Source organism: Bufo gargarizans, chromosome 4 (assembly GCF_014858855.1).
Source record: "Bufo gargarizans isolate SCDJY-AF-19 chromosome 4, ASM1485885v1, whole genome shotgun sequence".
Classification (NCBI taxonomy): domain Eukaryota; kingdom Metazoa; phylum Chordata; class Amphibia; order Anura; family Bufonidae; genus Bufo; species Bufo gargarizans.
In genome coordinates, this window is record NC_058083.1 from 350,580,787 (window position 1) to 350,596,841 (window position 16,055).

At 41.3% G+C, this 16,055-nt stretch overlaps 1 protein-coding gene and 1 pseudogene across 2 annotated transcripts in view; both read right to left on the minus strand.

Moving 5' to 3' along the window:
• Nucleotides 1-1,127: 1,127 nt before the first annotated feature.
• LOC122935790 lies at nucleotides 1,128-2,645 on the minus strand (annotated as a pseudogene).
• A 4,934-nt stretch (nucleotides 2,646-7,579) lies between these two features.
• Nucleotides 7,580-16,055, minus strand: part of LOC122935983 (centriole, cilia and spindle associated protein) — a 68,745-nt gene continuing 60,269 nt past the window's right edge. For both annotated transcript variants that reach the window (XM_044291958.1, XM_044291957.1), the window contains one exon: nucleotides 7,580-8,362. In XM_044291958.1, coding sequence (XP_044147893.1) covers nucleotides 8,183-8,362 — 180 coding nt within the window. In that variant the 3' untranslated portion in view covers nucleotides 7,580-8,182. The remainder of the gene's footprint in view (nucleotides 8,363-16,055) is intronic.

Here is a 16,055-nt window from a genome sequence, read left to right on the forward strand (position 1 = left end):
AAGTATATAGTAATAAAATTTACACTAAAATTTCATTTCTGGATTTTTTTTTTATTGGTCAAACATACATATATAAGACACATTTACAATTTTTAAAGTTTGTGGGAAAAAACTACTGACAACCAAATTTCACAACTACCTGTATAAATGTTTATGGACACCACATCACAGAAAGGCAACAAAAAAGGACAAATAACTAAAATGTAGATACATAAACTTCGAGTGCTTTCATGTGGGAAAAAAAAAACTAGGAAAAGCCCACAGATCTGCTTGCAGCAAAATTTGGGTTGGATGCAAGAGACAATCGCTTTAAAAGGTCCAGTCCTGGAATTAGCTAAGGCTAGTTTCACACTAGGGGCAAGGAACTCTGGCAGGCTTTTTCGACGGGTGTTCTTTGCCGCTAGTGTCAAAGTAGCCTAAATCAGTGTAAGGGCAAGTTTTTTCTTTTTCTTTTTTACTTAAAAAAATATTTAGTTTCTTCACTGGTGAAATGTATTAGTCTCTGCTCTTCTTGTCTGTACACACTGTGGCTTGCTTGATGTTGCATGCATATAGCTGCAGTGCCCCCTTTAAATGTCTCCCATATGCTAAATGACTCTGTTTGTTCCAATTTGCTGTAGTTTTCAATCAGTTTTTCCATTACTTCACTGATTAACATTTAAGCATGGTCCTGCCCAGTTCATTCCTCTCTAGTTTTTTGTTCACCTTAGGATACTTTCACACTAGCGTTCGGGGCTCCGCTTGTGAGTTCCGTTCAAAGGCTCTCACAAGCGGCCCTGAACGCTTCCGTCCAGCCCTAATGCATTCTGAGTGGATGCGGATCCGCTCAGAATGCATCAGTCTGGCAGCGTTCAGCCTCCGCTCCGCTCAGCAGGCGGACACCTGAACGCTGCTTGCAGCGTTCGGGTGTCTGCCTGGCTGTGCGGAGGCAAACTGATCCGTCTAGACTTACAATGTAAGTCAATAGGGATGGATCCGTTTGACTATGACACACTATGGCTCAATTTTCAAACGGATCCGCCCCCCATTGACTTTCAATGTAAAGTCTGGACTGATCCGTCTGAGGCTACTTTGACACTTAGAAATTTTTTTACAATATAATGCAGACGGATCCGTTCTGAACGGATCCACCGTCTGCATTATATGAGCGGATCCGTCTCAGACGGATCCGCTCTGAACGCAAGTGTGAAAGTAGCCTTAGCCATGAATCCCGTCTCGACATCTCTTTCCACAGGATCATAGAAATATCCATTGTCCCTCAAGCTGCTAAATACAGAAGGAACAAGATCAGCCAGGTAATGCTGGGAAAACGCCTTAGCTGCCACTTTCTTTGAAGTCTCCTTTTCTTTCAGAAGCATTTCTCTCTGTTGCTGTTTCCGCCATTCCTTTTCCTCCCTATGCCCTTTCTCCTGTTCCTCAAGTAGTTGCACTTCAGCAAGCTCAGCATTACGCAGCTCCTCAAAAGCATTCCGCTGTGCTCTTAAGTTTGCCAGTTCTTCTTCTTCTTCCCAATCAACACTTCCATGATTAGCTTTATATCCAGATCAAAGTCAAAAACTTCTCCTTCCAGGATCTGAGTAGCAACATCAGCCCCAGTATTAGCTGGGATGAAGAGGGATGTGTGTGGCCTGTCCAAGAAGGCATCTGTCTGGCACTCCATGTACTTCTCCTCAACATGGTCACAGAGTTCTTCTAAGTAAAGTCTGTCTGAACATCAATGTGTTTCCTGCCTTTCACAGGTTCTGGTGACCTAGATCTCCACAGTTCTTTTGCACATTACTTTGCAAGTGATCTCCTGCCAGCGTTCTGATTCCTCTGGATCTGGCTGAACAGACAGTGGCAATATGTATTGGGCATATGTACTGCCTCGTACCACCCTTTGGTCCATGATATTTTTATAATTGTAGGTCTCTTCATTCATAGGTGGCTGCATTCCTCTGTACTTCCTTCGGTTCTGTACAACTCTGGGTTTTCTGGGGAAAGTGCATGTCCCACTACTTTCTGGCTGGTTAACAGACGTCATGGCTGCAGTTTACCGTATATCTTCCTTATATTGGTTTGAAAAAAATATGTTGTTGGTGCTGTCCTTACATGAGGGTCAGGGTCCTCGGCATCGAGCTCTGCCCTGCAATGGTTTAGTCTCTGGGAAATTACCTCACCATTATTTTTCTGTTGTTCTAATTTGTCAGAAGAACAGATAAGTAAAGAACAAACAAATCCTGTAATAAAAATGGATCCTGTGCATCAGCTATTTGGCAACAGTTTTCCATTAACAAGTATGCTGGACTTTTTTTGTCTACAAAAATGTATCTCAGACAGTAATGGCTTAAATGGATGCCAAATGTGCATAAGTGATGCACAGGATTCTTTTTTAATTTTTCTGTTCTTCTGACAGATCAGAAAAATGGAAAAATAATGGTGATGTGGACTCTCTCTTACAAAATTACAAAAATTGCACATATCTGCCCTTTGTGAGTTCACACTGGCAATCTATCTAATGCAATCTCAGAAATTCCATTCCCACAGCAGTACAACATGTAGTTCTGAGGACATGTCTAGGGCATACGCTTATATTCCTGTATCATATTTTCTATTGCACCAAAAATAAAAAGACATGACGTTAGGTCATGATTGGTGGGAGTGCCAGGAGTCGCCCCCCCCCCCCCCCCCCCGCCAATCTAAACTAATACTGATGACCTATGCTGAGGATAGGTTATGAATATTATATACAGTACAGACCAAAAGTTTGGACACACCTTCTCATTCAAAGAGTTTTCTTTATTTTCATGACTATGAAAATTGTAGATTCACACTAAAGGCATCAAAACTATGAATTAACACATGTGGAATTATATACATAACAAAAAAGTGTGAAACAACTGAAAATATGTCATATTCTACGTTCTTCAAAGTAGCCACCTTTTGCTTTGAATACTGCTTTGCACACTCTTGGCATTCTCTTGATGAGCTTCAAGAGATAGTCACCTGAAACGGTCTTCCAACAGTCTTGAAGGAGTTCCCAGAGATGCTTAGCACTTGTTGGCCCTTTTGCCTTCACTCTGCGGTCCAGATCACCCCAAACCATCTCGATTGGGTTCAGGTCCGGTGACTGTGGAGGCCAGTTCATCTGGCGCAGCACACCATCACTCTCCTTCATGGTCAAATAGCCATTACACAGCCTGGAGGTGTGTTTGGGGAAATTGTCCTGTTGAAAAATAAATGATGGTCCAACTAAACGCAAACTGGATGGAATAGCATGCTGCTGCAAGATGCGGTGGTAGCCATGCTGGTTTAGTATGCCTTCAATTTTAAATAAATCCCCAACAGTGTCACCAGCAAAGCACCCCCACACCATCACACCTCCTCCTCCATGCTTCCCGGTGGGAACCAGGCATGTAGAGTCCATCCGTTCACCTTTTCTGCGTCGCACAAAAACACAGTGGTTGGAACCAAAGATCTCAAATTTGGACTCATCAGACCAAAGCACAGATTTCCACTGGTCTAATGTCCATTCCTTGTGTTCCTTAGCCCAAACAAGTCTCTTCTGCTTGTTGCCTGTCCTTAGCAGTGGTTTCCTAGCAGATATTCTACCATGAAGGTCTGATTCACAAAGTCTCCTCTTAACAGTTGTTCTAGAGATGTGTCTGCTGCTAGAACCCTGTGTGGCATTGACCCGGTCTCTAATCTGAGCTGCTGTTAACCTGCGATTTCTGAGGCTGGTGACTCGGATGAACTCATCCTCCGCAGCAGAGGTGACTCTTGGTCTTCCTTTCCTGGGGCGGTCCGCATGTGAGCCAGTTTCTTTGTAGCGCTTGCTGGTTTTTGTGACTGCACTTGGGGACACTTTCAAAGTTTTCCCAATTTTTCGGACTGACTGACCTTCATTTCTTAAAGTAATGATGGCCACTCATTTTTCTTTACTTAGCTGCTTTTTTCTTGCCATAATACAAATTCTAACAGTCTATTCAGTAGGACTATCAGCTGTGTATCTACCTGACTTCTCCGCAATGCAACTGATGGTCCCAACCCCATTTATAAGGCAAGAGATCCCACTTATTAAACCTGACAGGGCACACCTATGAAGTAAAAACCATTTCAGGTGACTACCTCTTGAAGCCCATCAAGAGAATGCCAAGAGTGTGCAAAGCAGTAATCAAAGCAAAATGTGGCTAATTTGAAGAACCTAGAATATGACATATTTTCAGTTGTTTCACACTTTTTGTTATGTATATGATTCCACGTGTGTTAATTCATAGTTTTGATGCCTTCAGTGTGAATCTCCAATTTTCATAGTCTTGAATGAGAAGGTGTGTCCAAACTTTTGGTCTGTACTGTGTGTGTGTATGTATGTATATATATATATATATATATATATATATATATACACATACACACACACACTCACCTAAAGAATATTTGGGAACACCATACTAATAAGGTGTTGGACCCCCTTTTGCCTTCATAACTGCCTTAATTTTACGTGGCATTGATTCAACAAGGTGCCCGATAGCATTCTTTAGAAATGTTGGCCCATATTGATAGGATAGCCTCTTGCAGTTCATGGAGACTTGAGGGATGCACATCCAGGGCATGAAGCTCCCGTTCCACCACATCCCAAAGATGCTCTATTGGGTTGAGATCTGGTGACTGTGGGGGCCATTTTAGTACAGTGAACTTATTGTCATGTTCAAGAAACCAATTTGAAATGATTCGAGCTTTGTGACATGGTGCATTATCAGAGGATGGGTACATGGTGGTCATGAAGGGATGGACATGGTCAGAAACAATGCTCAGGTAGCCCGTGGCATTTAAACGATGGCCAATTGGCACTAAGGGGCCTAAAGTGTGCCCAGAAAACATCCCCCACACCATTACACCACCACCACCAGCCTGCACAGTGGTAACAAGGCATGATGGATACATGTTCTCATTCTGTTTACGCCAAATTCGGACTCTACCATTTGAATGTCTCAACAGAAATCGAGACTCATCAGACCAGGCAACATTTTTCCAGTCTTCAACAGTCCAATTTTGGTGAGCACGTGCAAATTGTAGCTTCTTTTTCCCATTTGTAGTGGAGATGAGTGGTACCCGGTGGGGTCTTCTGCTGTTGTAGCCCATCTGCCTCAACGTTGTGCGTGTTGTGGCTTCACAAATGCTTTGATGCATGCCTCAGTTGTAACGAGTTATTTCAGTCAACGTTGCTCTTCTATCAGCTTGAATCAGTCGGCCCATTCTCCTCTGACCTCTAGCATCAACAAGGCATTTTCGCCCTCAGGACTGCCGCATACTGGATGTTTTTCCCTTTTCACACCATTCTTTGTAAACCCTAGAAATGGTTGTGCGTGAAAATCCCAGTAACTGAGCAGATTGTGAAATACTCAGACCGGCCCGTCTGGCACCAACAACCATGCCACGCTCAAAATTGCTTAAATCACCCTTCTTTCCCATTCTGACATTCAGTTTGGCGTGCAGGAGATTGTCTTGACCAGGACCACAACCCTACATTTGCATAACCAGCAATTGTAGTGTTGTCAAACCCAGGGCTGCCTCCACTGGTGGCCTTATGCCAAGAGACAGGAAGAGCAGAACAAACTATTCCAGAACCCTGCTCTCTACTACAGCCACCCTAGCAGCGACGCCAGGAACATAAGACAGGCTTGACATAAAAGCAATGCAAAGTACCTGCAGGAAGATCTCCTCCAATCCCAGAGGGACAGGAAACAATTGGAGCAGGTAAAGGGGAAGGGTCTTTTAATGTCTGTTATCCATGTTGTTTCATGTCACTGGAGATGCACGGTAACCCTCCTGCTGAGTGCTGTTGTGGAGGTGCAGGGAACAGGGCACCTGATAAGATATATTACAAAGCTTGTTATAGTCATATACACTATTGATTTGTGAAAAGTTAGCAAACATTTAGGCTGGGCTAAACGGTGACTTTTAGAGCAACCACAGATTGCAGTACAGCCTCACAAGAGAATGGGGTCACAGCAGGATTCACAAGTTGCTGGGACCACGAGCCCAGAGACCCTATTTATTTGTAAAGTTCCATTGTTCAAATAACTCTTGATACAGAGGGGGGGGGGGATAGTTGTGTAGTCCCAGCCTTAGGGCTCATGGGTGTGGACCTCGTGCTGCAGAACGCAAATAGCAGTCTGCAATGCCAATATAAAAGCCGGATGGGTCCAAGATCCGCAAGATTCAGTCTGCATTGCAAAAAAAATAAAGTCCCGTTTTTTTTTTTAGGTGCAGAAAGCACGGACCAAAATCCCACAGAAACACTCCGAAGTGCTTCCATGGGCTTCCGCTTCACATTTTGCGGACTCATTCAAGTGTTATTGAGTGAACACAGCCGGTGCCTGTATATTGCGGACCCCCTGTTTGCTGGAGTCTGTCACCTCATTTTCAACAAAACTTTTGACAGAAGAATGCAAATTCATTCCTAACATACCTGTGTGTACTTTGTGTCTTTATTCCATATCTAAGAAAAGTGATTTTATTCTGCTGGAAAACCGTTCCTAAGTGCCCAAAGCAAACCAGACTGAAGAGGGGAGCGCTGCTGTAGCTGCTCATGTCTTGGGATTGGTAGCCGCAGACCATGCTTTCAAACAATACCAGAACCACAGCATTAGATCCACTATATCAGAAGATATAGCTGTTAGACATCGACTTGGGAGTGAAAGCTGTTTTTACTTTCAATTTCAGCTGGGCACTGGGAGCTGTTTTTCAGCTAAATAAAAGCAATTTTTCTGGACATGGAATAAAGGCACATAAGTACAAACAGGTATGTCTGGAATGCATATGAAAGCTTCTCTGGGGCAATGCTGTTATATTGGTGACAAGGAGGTGACTGACTCCCTTTAATGTGAAGATGGACTTCAGTTATTGGCTTACTTGTGATCGTACAGACAGGGTGTGAACATCTAGCTTAATGTGTATAAATATATTATCCAAAAATACATTGATCATTTACAGACTTGAATCACTAGAAGCTTTTTAAGCTACATAAATACTGAGCTGACACAAGAACCAGCAGAATAAAGGAATAAAGCATGTCAGCATACCACTATTAAGTGAAACAAAATGGAAACTTGCTATTACAACATCAAAAGAAAATGATGAGATTTTTTAAAAATCCACAAAAGTATAAAAACTCACTTGGAAAAGCCAAAATAAAATGATGGCAAAACCCTAACCAGATTTCTCATTTGGTATTCTGCTTTTTCTACATTATAGAAAAACTCTGCGCTAGAAAGAACAGCAGATTGCCAGACTTTCAGATCAAATGGCAGATCAAATGAACATTATACAGGTGAAACTCGAAAAATTAGAATATTGTTCAAAGTTCATTTATTTCAGTAATTCAACTTAAAAGGTGAAACTAACATATGAGATAGACTGATTACATGCAAAGTGAGATATTTCAAGCATTTATTTGTTTTAATTTGGATGATTATGGCTTACAGCTTATGAAAACCCCAAAGTCACAATCTCAGGTACCCTTTGCTCAGGGGGTATGGATTAATTAGCTGACTAGAGTGTGACACTTTGAGCCTAGAATATTGAACCTTATCACAATATTCTAATTTTAAGCTGCATTAATGCAACTCCCTTTAAGTTGCATTACTGAGATACTGTAAATGAACTTTTGCACGATATTCTAATTTTTCGAGTTTCACCTGTATGTTAGAACAACCATATTTCAAATTCAGGTAAATGTTCGGGCGCTGGCCACTGCAAGGTCTCCCCATACCGTAAACATTCATGTTTGGTGCTTATTGTTGGTAACTATCTAGTAAAGGTTTTTTCTTTTTCATTGGAAATCCAATTATAATGCATGGGAATGAAACACCAAACAACTCAACTTCTCCATTTAGAACATGGGTCCTGCTATTACATTTCAGTACAGCGGTCACCTTGATAGAAATCACATTAGAAACATTTGCACATTGCAAACAAGAAAACTGAAGAAAAATATATTATATGTAACACCTGAAGTGTACTGTATAAAAACCTTGGAAAAATACGGCTTTAGTTTGGTTCAGTATTGCTGTGACCTGGAAATATAGTGCTCGTCAGCAGACACTTTCTGACAATATTTATGAACCACTGAAGTGAACCTGTCTGATCTGCAGTGGATGAAGTCGCTGATGAATCAGTCCATGTGGAGACAACAGTAGCACTAGCGAGCTCTGGCTGAATAGCATCTCATGTATTCAGTCATCCATGGACTATCTACAGGGGAAGGTTTTCTCCTCAGAACTCTTTCGACATCAGCAGAATGGGCTCTTTGTTTCTGCAGCATTTGCTTTCTCTTCTCTTTCTGCCTCCTGTTCTTTGCTCTCAATGCAGATTCATGGATCTTAAAAAGAAAACATACTGAAGGTTCAGATCACGTTAAAAGGTTACAGAGACCGTCATATTAAAGGAGTTGTCCAAGATTTTGATACTGATAGCCTTGCCTCAGGATGCGTCATCGATGTCTGATTGGTGGGGGTCAGGCTTCCGACACTCCAGCGATCAGCTGTTTAAAGATGCCACGCTCTCCGTGAGCTCCACAGCTTACCAAGCACAGCGTTATACTTTGTATAGCGGCTGTGCTTGATATTGCAGCCCTGGCCCATTCACTTCATGGGACCGAGGTGATCCTAGGCCATTTGACCGATGAACGTGGCCTAGGAAGAGGCCGAAGCAGATGCACAGTAACAATCCCGGAAAACCCTTTAAATATTTGTAATGAATATATAAAAAGGGCATTCAAAAAATAAAAATCTGAGGGGTCAGCTGTAACCTTAGAAATTTACCAAGGGCTTAAAACCTGTATAAAAAACAAAACAAAACAAAAAAACACAAGATCAGCAAAGATACTAAATGAATGACAGGTGACCAAAGAGAGCAAAACAGATCCCTAAAATGATATATTAAAAAACCAAGGTCAGAGCAGGTATGTCTCCTAAATAATGGTAACCGGGAGATGGTCATGAGGATCAGAGAAAGGCAGAGCTACTAAATGGGTTTTTAACTTTGTATATACAGGTAAGCTGATGTAGGCGGTGCGAGCATTTGACAGTACATTCAGTAATATACTAAATTGGCTGAATGTAGACATGGTGTAAGCTAACTTAAATAAGGTAGACATGAACAAGGCTAGATTCTCTAGCAACTGGTGCAAGGCAAATGTGGTGCCCATATTCAAAACAGGCTCTAGATCTTCCCCAAGTAACTATAGACCAGTAAGCTCAACTTTTGTTAGGGGAAATATTTGAAGGACCCTTAACCTCTTCAGGACACATGGCGTACCGGTACGGCATGTTGTCCTGGTACTTAAGGACACATGACGTACCGGTAAGTCATATGTATTTCCAATCACCGCCGCCTGGCGGGCGGTGATCAGAACCCGGTGACTGCTCAAATCATTGCGCAGGCATCTTGGCTAAATGCGCGGGGGGTCCTGTGACCCCCCCTTCAGACCTGTGGTTTGTGGCTTTTACCTGCGGTTTGCGGCGGCTGGCGCCGGTGCCATGGTTCCCCATGTGGCTGTAGGGGAGACCCGATGGCATGGAAGGCAGTGCAATGCCTTTAAAAGTTTCAAGTAAAAATAAACAAAAATGTCATTTTCCCCAAATAAAGTAAAAAAAAAAATTGGTAAAAGATAGGGGGGGAGTATACATATTAGGTATCGTCGCGTCCGTATCGCCCGGCTCTATAAACATATCACATGACCTAACCCCTCAGATGAACACCGTAAATTTTTAAAAAAAAAACTGTGTTAAAATGACAGCAAGCGATCAAAAAGGCGTTTGCCCACCAAAATAGTACCAATCTAACCGTCACCTCATCCTGCAAAAAATGAGCCCCTACCAGAGACAATGGCCCAAAAAATAAAATATCGCTCAGAATATGGAGACACTAAAACATCATTTTTTTTGTTTTAAAAAAGCTGTTACTGTGTAAAACTTACATAAAAAAATAAAAAAGTATACATATTGGGTATCGCCGCGTCCGTATCGACCAGCTCTATAAAAATATCACATGACCTAACCCCTCAGATGAACACCGTAAAATGTTTTAAATAAAAACTAAATAAACCATTTTTTGTCACCTTACATCACAAAAAGTGTAATAGCAAGCGATCAAAAAGACACACGCACCCCAAAATAGTGCCAATAAAACAGTCATCTCATCCCACAAAAATCATACCCTACCCAAGGTAATCTCCCAAAAACTGAAATAATAATGGCTCTCAGACTAACCTGTCATGTGGATATTTTGATTATAATCTAATTATATACAATCATTAACTACTAAAAAGTACCTTAGATGTATTCACTTACTGGTGTGACAGATGGTTACTTCATAATATACACACAAAGATGTCACATGCCGCATGCTAATGAGCTGATTTGAGTCCAGCGTGATGTCATTGAGTCCAGCGTTTTTTTTAATTCAGAGCTATACCCACTCCCCTGCCCACCTGCTGCTGATTCATATGGAAAATAACTATCAATCAGCAGCAGGTAGGCAGGAAGAGTCAGGAGCTCATGAATATGCAGGACTCATCGTTATGAGCTGGATCTTTTCAATACAAGTTGTTGGCAGATTGACTGGGTCAATTAAAGAAAGTGACCCAGCATTTTGCTAAGAGAATCAGTCACTTATTTATGTTGCCCTTAGTTAGGACACCATAAAACTGGTGACAGGTTCCATTTAAGGTGAAATAATGCTGTGTCCTAAAGGGGTTAAGGGACTTTATACAGGAGTATATGACTGTCAATAATATGATAAGTGATAGCCTGCATGGGTTTACCAAGGGCAGAAATTGTTACACTAACTGGATTTATTTTTATAAGGAGTTACGTAAAAACCTGGGCCGGGGTGGTTGTGTATTTAGGTGTTCTTGGATTTTGCTAAGGCATTTGATACTGTCCCTCAGGAGTTTCATATGTAAAATAATATCTATAGGATTAGAGAGTATAGTTTGTAATTGAAGTGAAAACTGTCTGAAGGACAGTGTCCAGAGGTTTGTGGTCAATTGTTCCTATTCCTAATTGTCCCCGGTTAAAAGTAGTGTACCCCAAGGTTCAGTGCTGGGTCCCCTTTTAGTTAGCTTATTTATTCATTATATAGAGGATGGAAATAATAGCACCATTTCTATTTTTGTAGATGATACCAAGCTATGTACCATTTCCATAAAGTACAAGCTGACTTGTTGGACACATGATTATGTCCTAGGGAGAGAAACACTGGGGGGGAGTCACTTGTAGACTTGTAGAGAAGGATTTAGGTGTCCTTGTAGATCACAGACTAAATAACAGCATATTATGTCAATCAGCTGCTTCTAAGGCTACCAAGATATTGTCATGCATTAAACTAGGCATGGACTCATGGGGCAGGAATGTAATACTACCACCTCACAAAGCTTTGGTGCGGCCTCATCTGCACCGCCGCTGCTGCTTCTCCCTGCACATGGATGAGAACATCGAGTGTCGGGGGATGGGGGTAGCAGCCAACGGCAGACAGGGAGGAGCGATGCTAGGGAGGCTCGTCCCCGTCTGCCATTGGCTGCTCCCCCCAACACTGGATGTTCTCATCCGTGTGCAGGGAGAAGCAGCAGAGGCGGTGTGGGGTGTGATCCAAAGTTTTCAGATGAAAGTAAGTTTTGCATTTCATTTGGAAATTGAGGTCCGAGAGTCTGAGGGAAGAGTGGAGAGGCACACAATACAAATTGCTTGAAGTACAGTGTTAAGGTTCAAAAGTAAGTGATAGTTTGGGGAGCCACCTTATCTTCTGGTGTTGGTCCACTGTGTTATATGTCCTAAGTCAGCGCAGCCGTCTACCAGGAAATTTTAGAGCACTTCATGCTTCCCTCTGTTGACAAGCTTTATGGAGATGCCGATTTCATTTTTTAACTAGAGTTCAGCACTTCGGAACAAAGGTTATTTACAGTAGAAATTACAGTATAAGTTTCTGAAGTTATTACCCGAAGTCTCGCAAAACTTCACAAAGTAATAACTTCGGCTCATTGGAGCCAATACATTCTAATACTGGTAGAAAAGTATGGAATGGTCTCTCGTATATATGGAAGTATAGGACACTTTATTCATAAAACATATATAATAAAATTCTCAATATGCTAAAACATTCTATCAAACACAATATGCTTATTCCCACTGTTTGCGAAAATATATTTTGTTGGAAAACCGTTTGGGCAGGGTCTGGTAGCTCCAAACCTTCTCTCCAATACTCCCCAATATGGGCCTAATAGGTCCTGCGTATTGGATACGCGCTATTGATTTTGGAGAAATTGGCACAAACAGCCTCCGCTTATTTGGATATTGAGTCTCCTGCAAACTTCATGTAGTAATGACATACACCAATTCTATAAAAAACACACCAATTATAAAAATATAACACAATTCGGTCCTATATTTGATTAAAAAATCGCACCATTATGCTGATAAGTCACTGGACATTGCTACTGTCCTAAGTCAATACAAAGTATATCCAGGGGTAAGTATTCAAAGAACGCTTCAAGCACTTAATACTTTGTATAAATTGTATCTATTTCCTATCCGACCAGCTGTGTGCTGTTGCAGTATGTTGAAATTCAATTGCTGAAGGAGAAGAGTCTTTGGTAAATATCTGGTACAGTTCGTTTACTTTATCTACTAATGTCTCGATGCAACACCTCCTAGTGTTTTACCCACTCATGTGGGCTTACCTTCGTCTGTGCCGCTGGTCTGGTAGGGACTTACTAGCAAGTCTTTGCTCCGTGCTGTGAGCCGGCATCCCGGCTATGGAGCTGCTCGCGTCCCACGTGTCTCTCACAGGTGATCTTGAGTCTTAGTCCAATGTGAAGATCACAGACCTTTACTTACAGATGCTAGTAGATGACGTATCGGAGTCCTCTGTTGCGGGATGAAAGAATTCCTTTTTTCCTTTGTAGTACACTAGGTTACATAAAAGAGCGGGGTATTCATCCAAGATTTTTATGCCAAACACGTTTCGGGGAGACTCTTCCCCTTCCTCAGTGGCATACCCCGGTTCCATCAGTCAGTGTGATTTATACCCAATATTGGTCTTTGAAAAAATTCGATCTGGATCTTAATTGTGTCCAAAAGCCGGTCTGGATCGAGTCCCTGGGTATCATTTTACATCTCTGCGGCTTCTTTCCGGTTTCGGTGCGATTTTTTTTTTTTTTTTTTTTTTCATACAGGTGTGTTTTTTTCTACTATATTTGCCATTTCCTATCTATAACTTAATCCATTCACAATTATTCATATTATGCATTACATTCTTACACCAAATATCGCAAGATAAAATATAAGGAGTGCTTAGTGTTTTTTTTTTTGTATATACTGCTGCTATAACTTATTTAATAAAAACGATATCATATGAAGATAAAATTAAAACTGTAAAAAAATAAATATATATGCCTAAAGCAGATTTCCACAAGTTCTATATGGAAGGGTTGTCTACACTCCACTAACACAACTCTTCCAAAACCCATCTTAGCTAAAAAGGCATCTGCGGTTTGGTTGCGTTTTCTTTAGATTTAGATGCGTTTTGTCTCCCACCCACATTATAATGCTTGTGAGGTCCATCATGGATGTGTGGTATTTTTTTGATAATTTAAATCACCCACTTGAGATCAAGCTCCCTCTGCGCTTATCATGGATATATGGAATTATATGGAGACGAAACAGCTTAAGGCAGAAAGCTATAATTTTGAAGATATGGAAGGAGGGAACATTAGTAGTTTAGAAGAAAGATCCATAGTAGAGTCATTCCGAGAATTGGAAGACCTACTACATAAATAATTAAGACAGATCTGGGGAATACGTTCCCTACAGCTATATTTAAATCACAACAAAGTCCCTAAAGGCCTACAACTGATTAAAACTCCGGCACAGTATTTAGCAGGAGAGGCTTTTGATAAAGAATTTGAGGATCTACTACATATACAATCCCGAGCCTTGATGGAGCTCATTATCAAAAGGAGAACCATAATTCTAGATAATCTATCCGAAAAAATAATGAAATTGAAAATAAAGTTAGACACATTCCCAAAAGATCAGATATATGAAATGTGGCAAGAAAGACTACACAAAAGCCTGGATAAAACTGAACAGGAAATCATAGCAAAAAAAAAATAATATAAAAATACAACTAGAAAAGATGAGAAGAAACCCAATAGGGAGGAACACACAAAAGAAAACCCCCACCCCAAATACAGCGAGCAGAAAGAGGCAAGGAGGTATAATATACCGACCCAAAATAGATATGAGACTCTCCCCCATCCATTCACCACGATTGAAACAGAGACAACCCCAATCAGCAGATAACAGAATGACAACAACCCACATACACAGGGCACCATAAAATTTGAGACAGAGAGCACCACAGGAACAGAGGAATCAAACATATTCGAAAACAGATGTAGGGAGACACGAGATATGGACATCGGACACTCAGAACAATCACAATCTAGGGAACACACGGGAGACACATTACAGGGGAAATTATCAAAAAAGAGGAAGACACGAAGATCATGAGAAAGGGGAACACAGAAATTATCACTAAATTTAAATGACAATATTATTAATTTGAGTAGAGTGAATCTCACTACTACACAGATTACACTATTGAACAAGGGATTAAAGTTTGCGCCATCATCCTCTTTGAATAAATTTGACACCTACATAGGCATCCAGAAGTTTATTCAAAAAATTTGCCTAAAAAAATACTTCATCAAAAACCCACTGAATATGGAACACCAAACAAAAGATCCATGCATTCACACACAACTAAGGAGTAAATAAAAATTCCTAGAGCCGAAATTGGTCCAGAAATGGCCACATTCCTAAAAAGTGTGGAGGCAGATTTGGAAAAATTGAAAATAAAAAATGGATATAGAAATAATTTAACAAATGGGGAGATTAAAGCTATAAGAGAATGACAGAAAAATGAAAAAGTAGTTATCCGCCCTGCAGATAAAGGGGGGGAGGGCAATAGTGATCTGGGGAGAAGACCAATACAACACGGAATGTCTCAGACAGTTGGCAGACCAGGCCACATATATCCCCCTGAAAAAAGACCCTATGGAGAACGGGCTCTATCTAAATATTGTGAAAAAGGGCTGCAACAGGGAATCCTAACACAACAAGAACACAATTTCATTGTGGATACGCTGGGCAGATTACCCATCTTTTACTGCCTACCAAAGGTCCACAAGAGCATTGTAGACCCACCAGGCCGTTCCATCATATTGGGCATTGGATCCCTAACAGTCAACTTGTCACAGTATATAGACATCTTATATACATGACACGACTGAGATCGTGGGTGTTCTGGAGGGTCTGGACGCCCATGACCATTGGATTATGGGTACCCTGGACGTCCAGTCCCTCTATACTATTATCAACCACGACCAGGGTATTGCAGCCCTGAGGGAACAATTATCTAGAAATCAGCTGTGGAATAAAAACCAAATTGATTAGGTGTTGGAAGGAGTTAACTACATCCTGCATCACAATTATTTTTTCTTATTTACAGAAGAGGGGAACCGCCAGGGCTGCCATCAGAAATTTTGGGGCCCCTTACACAGCTCAAGGCCTGGGCCCCCCCTCCTACCCCGCCCCTTTAGAATCCGTCCTGACTCCACCTCCCCTCCACCCCCAAGGACCTACCCCCAATTTCATAATTTTTTTACAACTACAAAGACAGTAAAAAGTGATAATCAGTGATTTCAGTAAGGAATTCATTTTTGACCAAATAATTTGAAGCCTTCTACCACGACAAGGTAGACTCTTTTAAGCAGGACCCTACACTAACACTAACTACACTACCTGTTCTAATCTGCCCTAGCAATCTTCCCCTGGCACATTAAAAAAAAAAAAAAAAAAGCACAAGGTTTACTGTTACAGTGTAATGGGGGGATCTGTGGATGACTTACTGTTATGGGGGGAATCTGTGGAGGACTTACTCTTATGGGGGAATATGTGGATGACTCACTGTTATGGGGGAATCTGTGGATGACACTGTTATGGGGGATC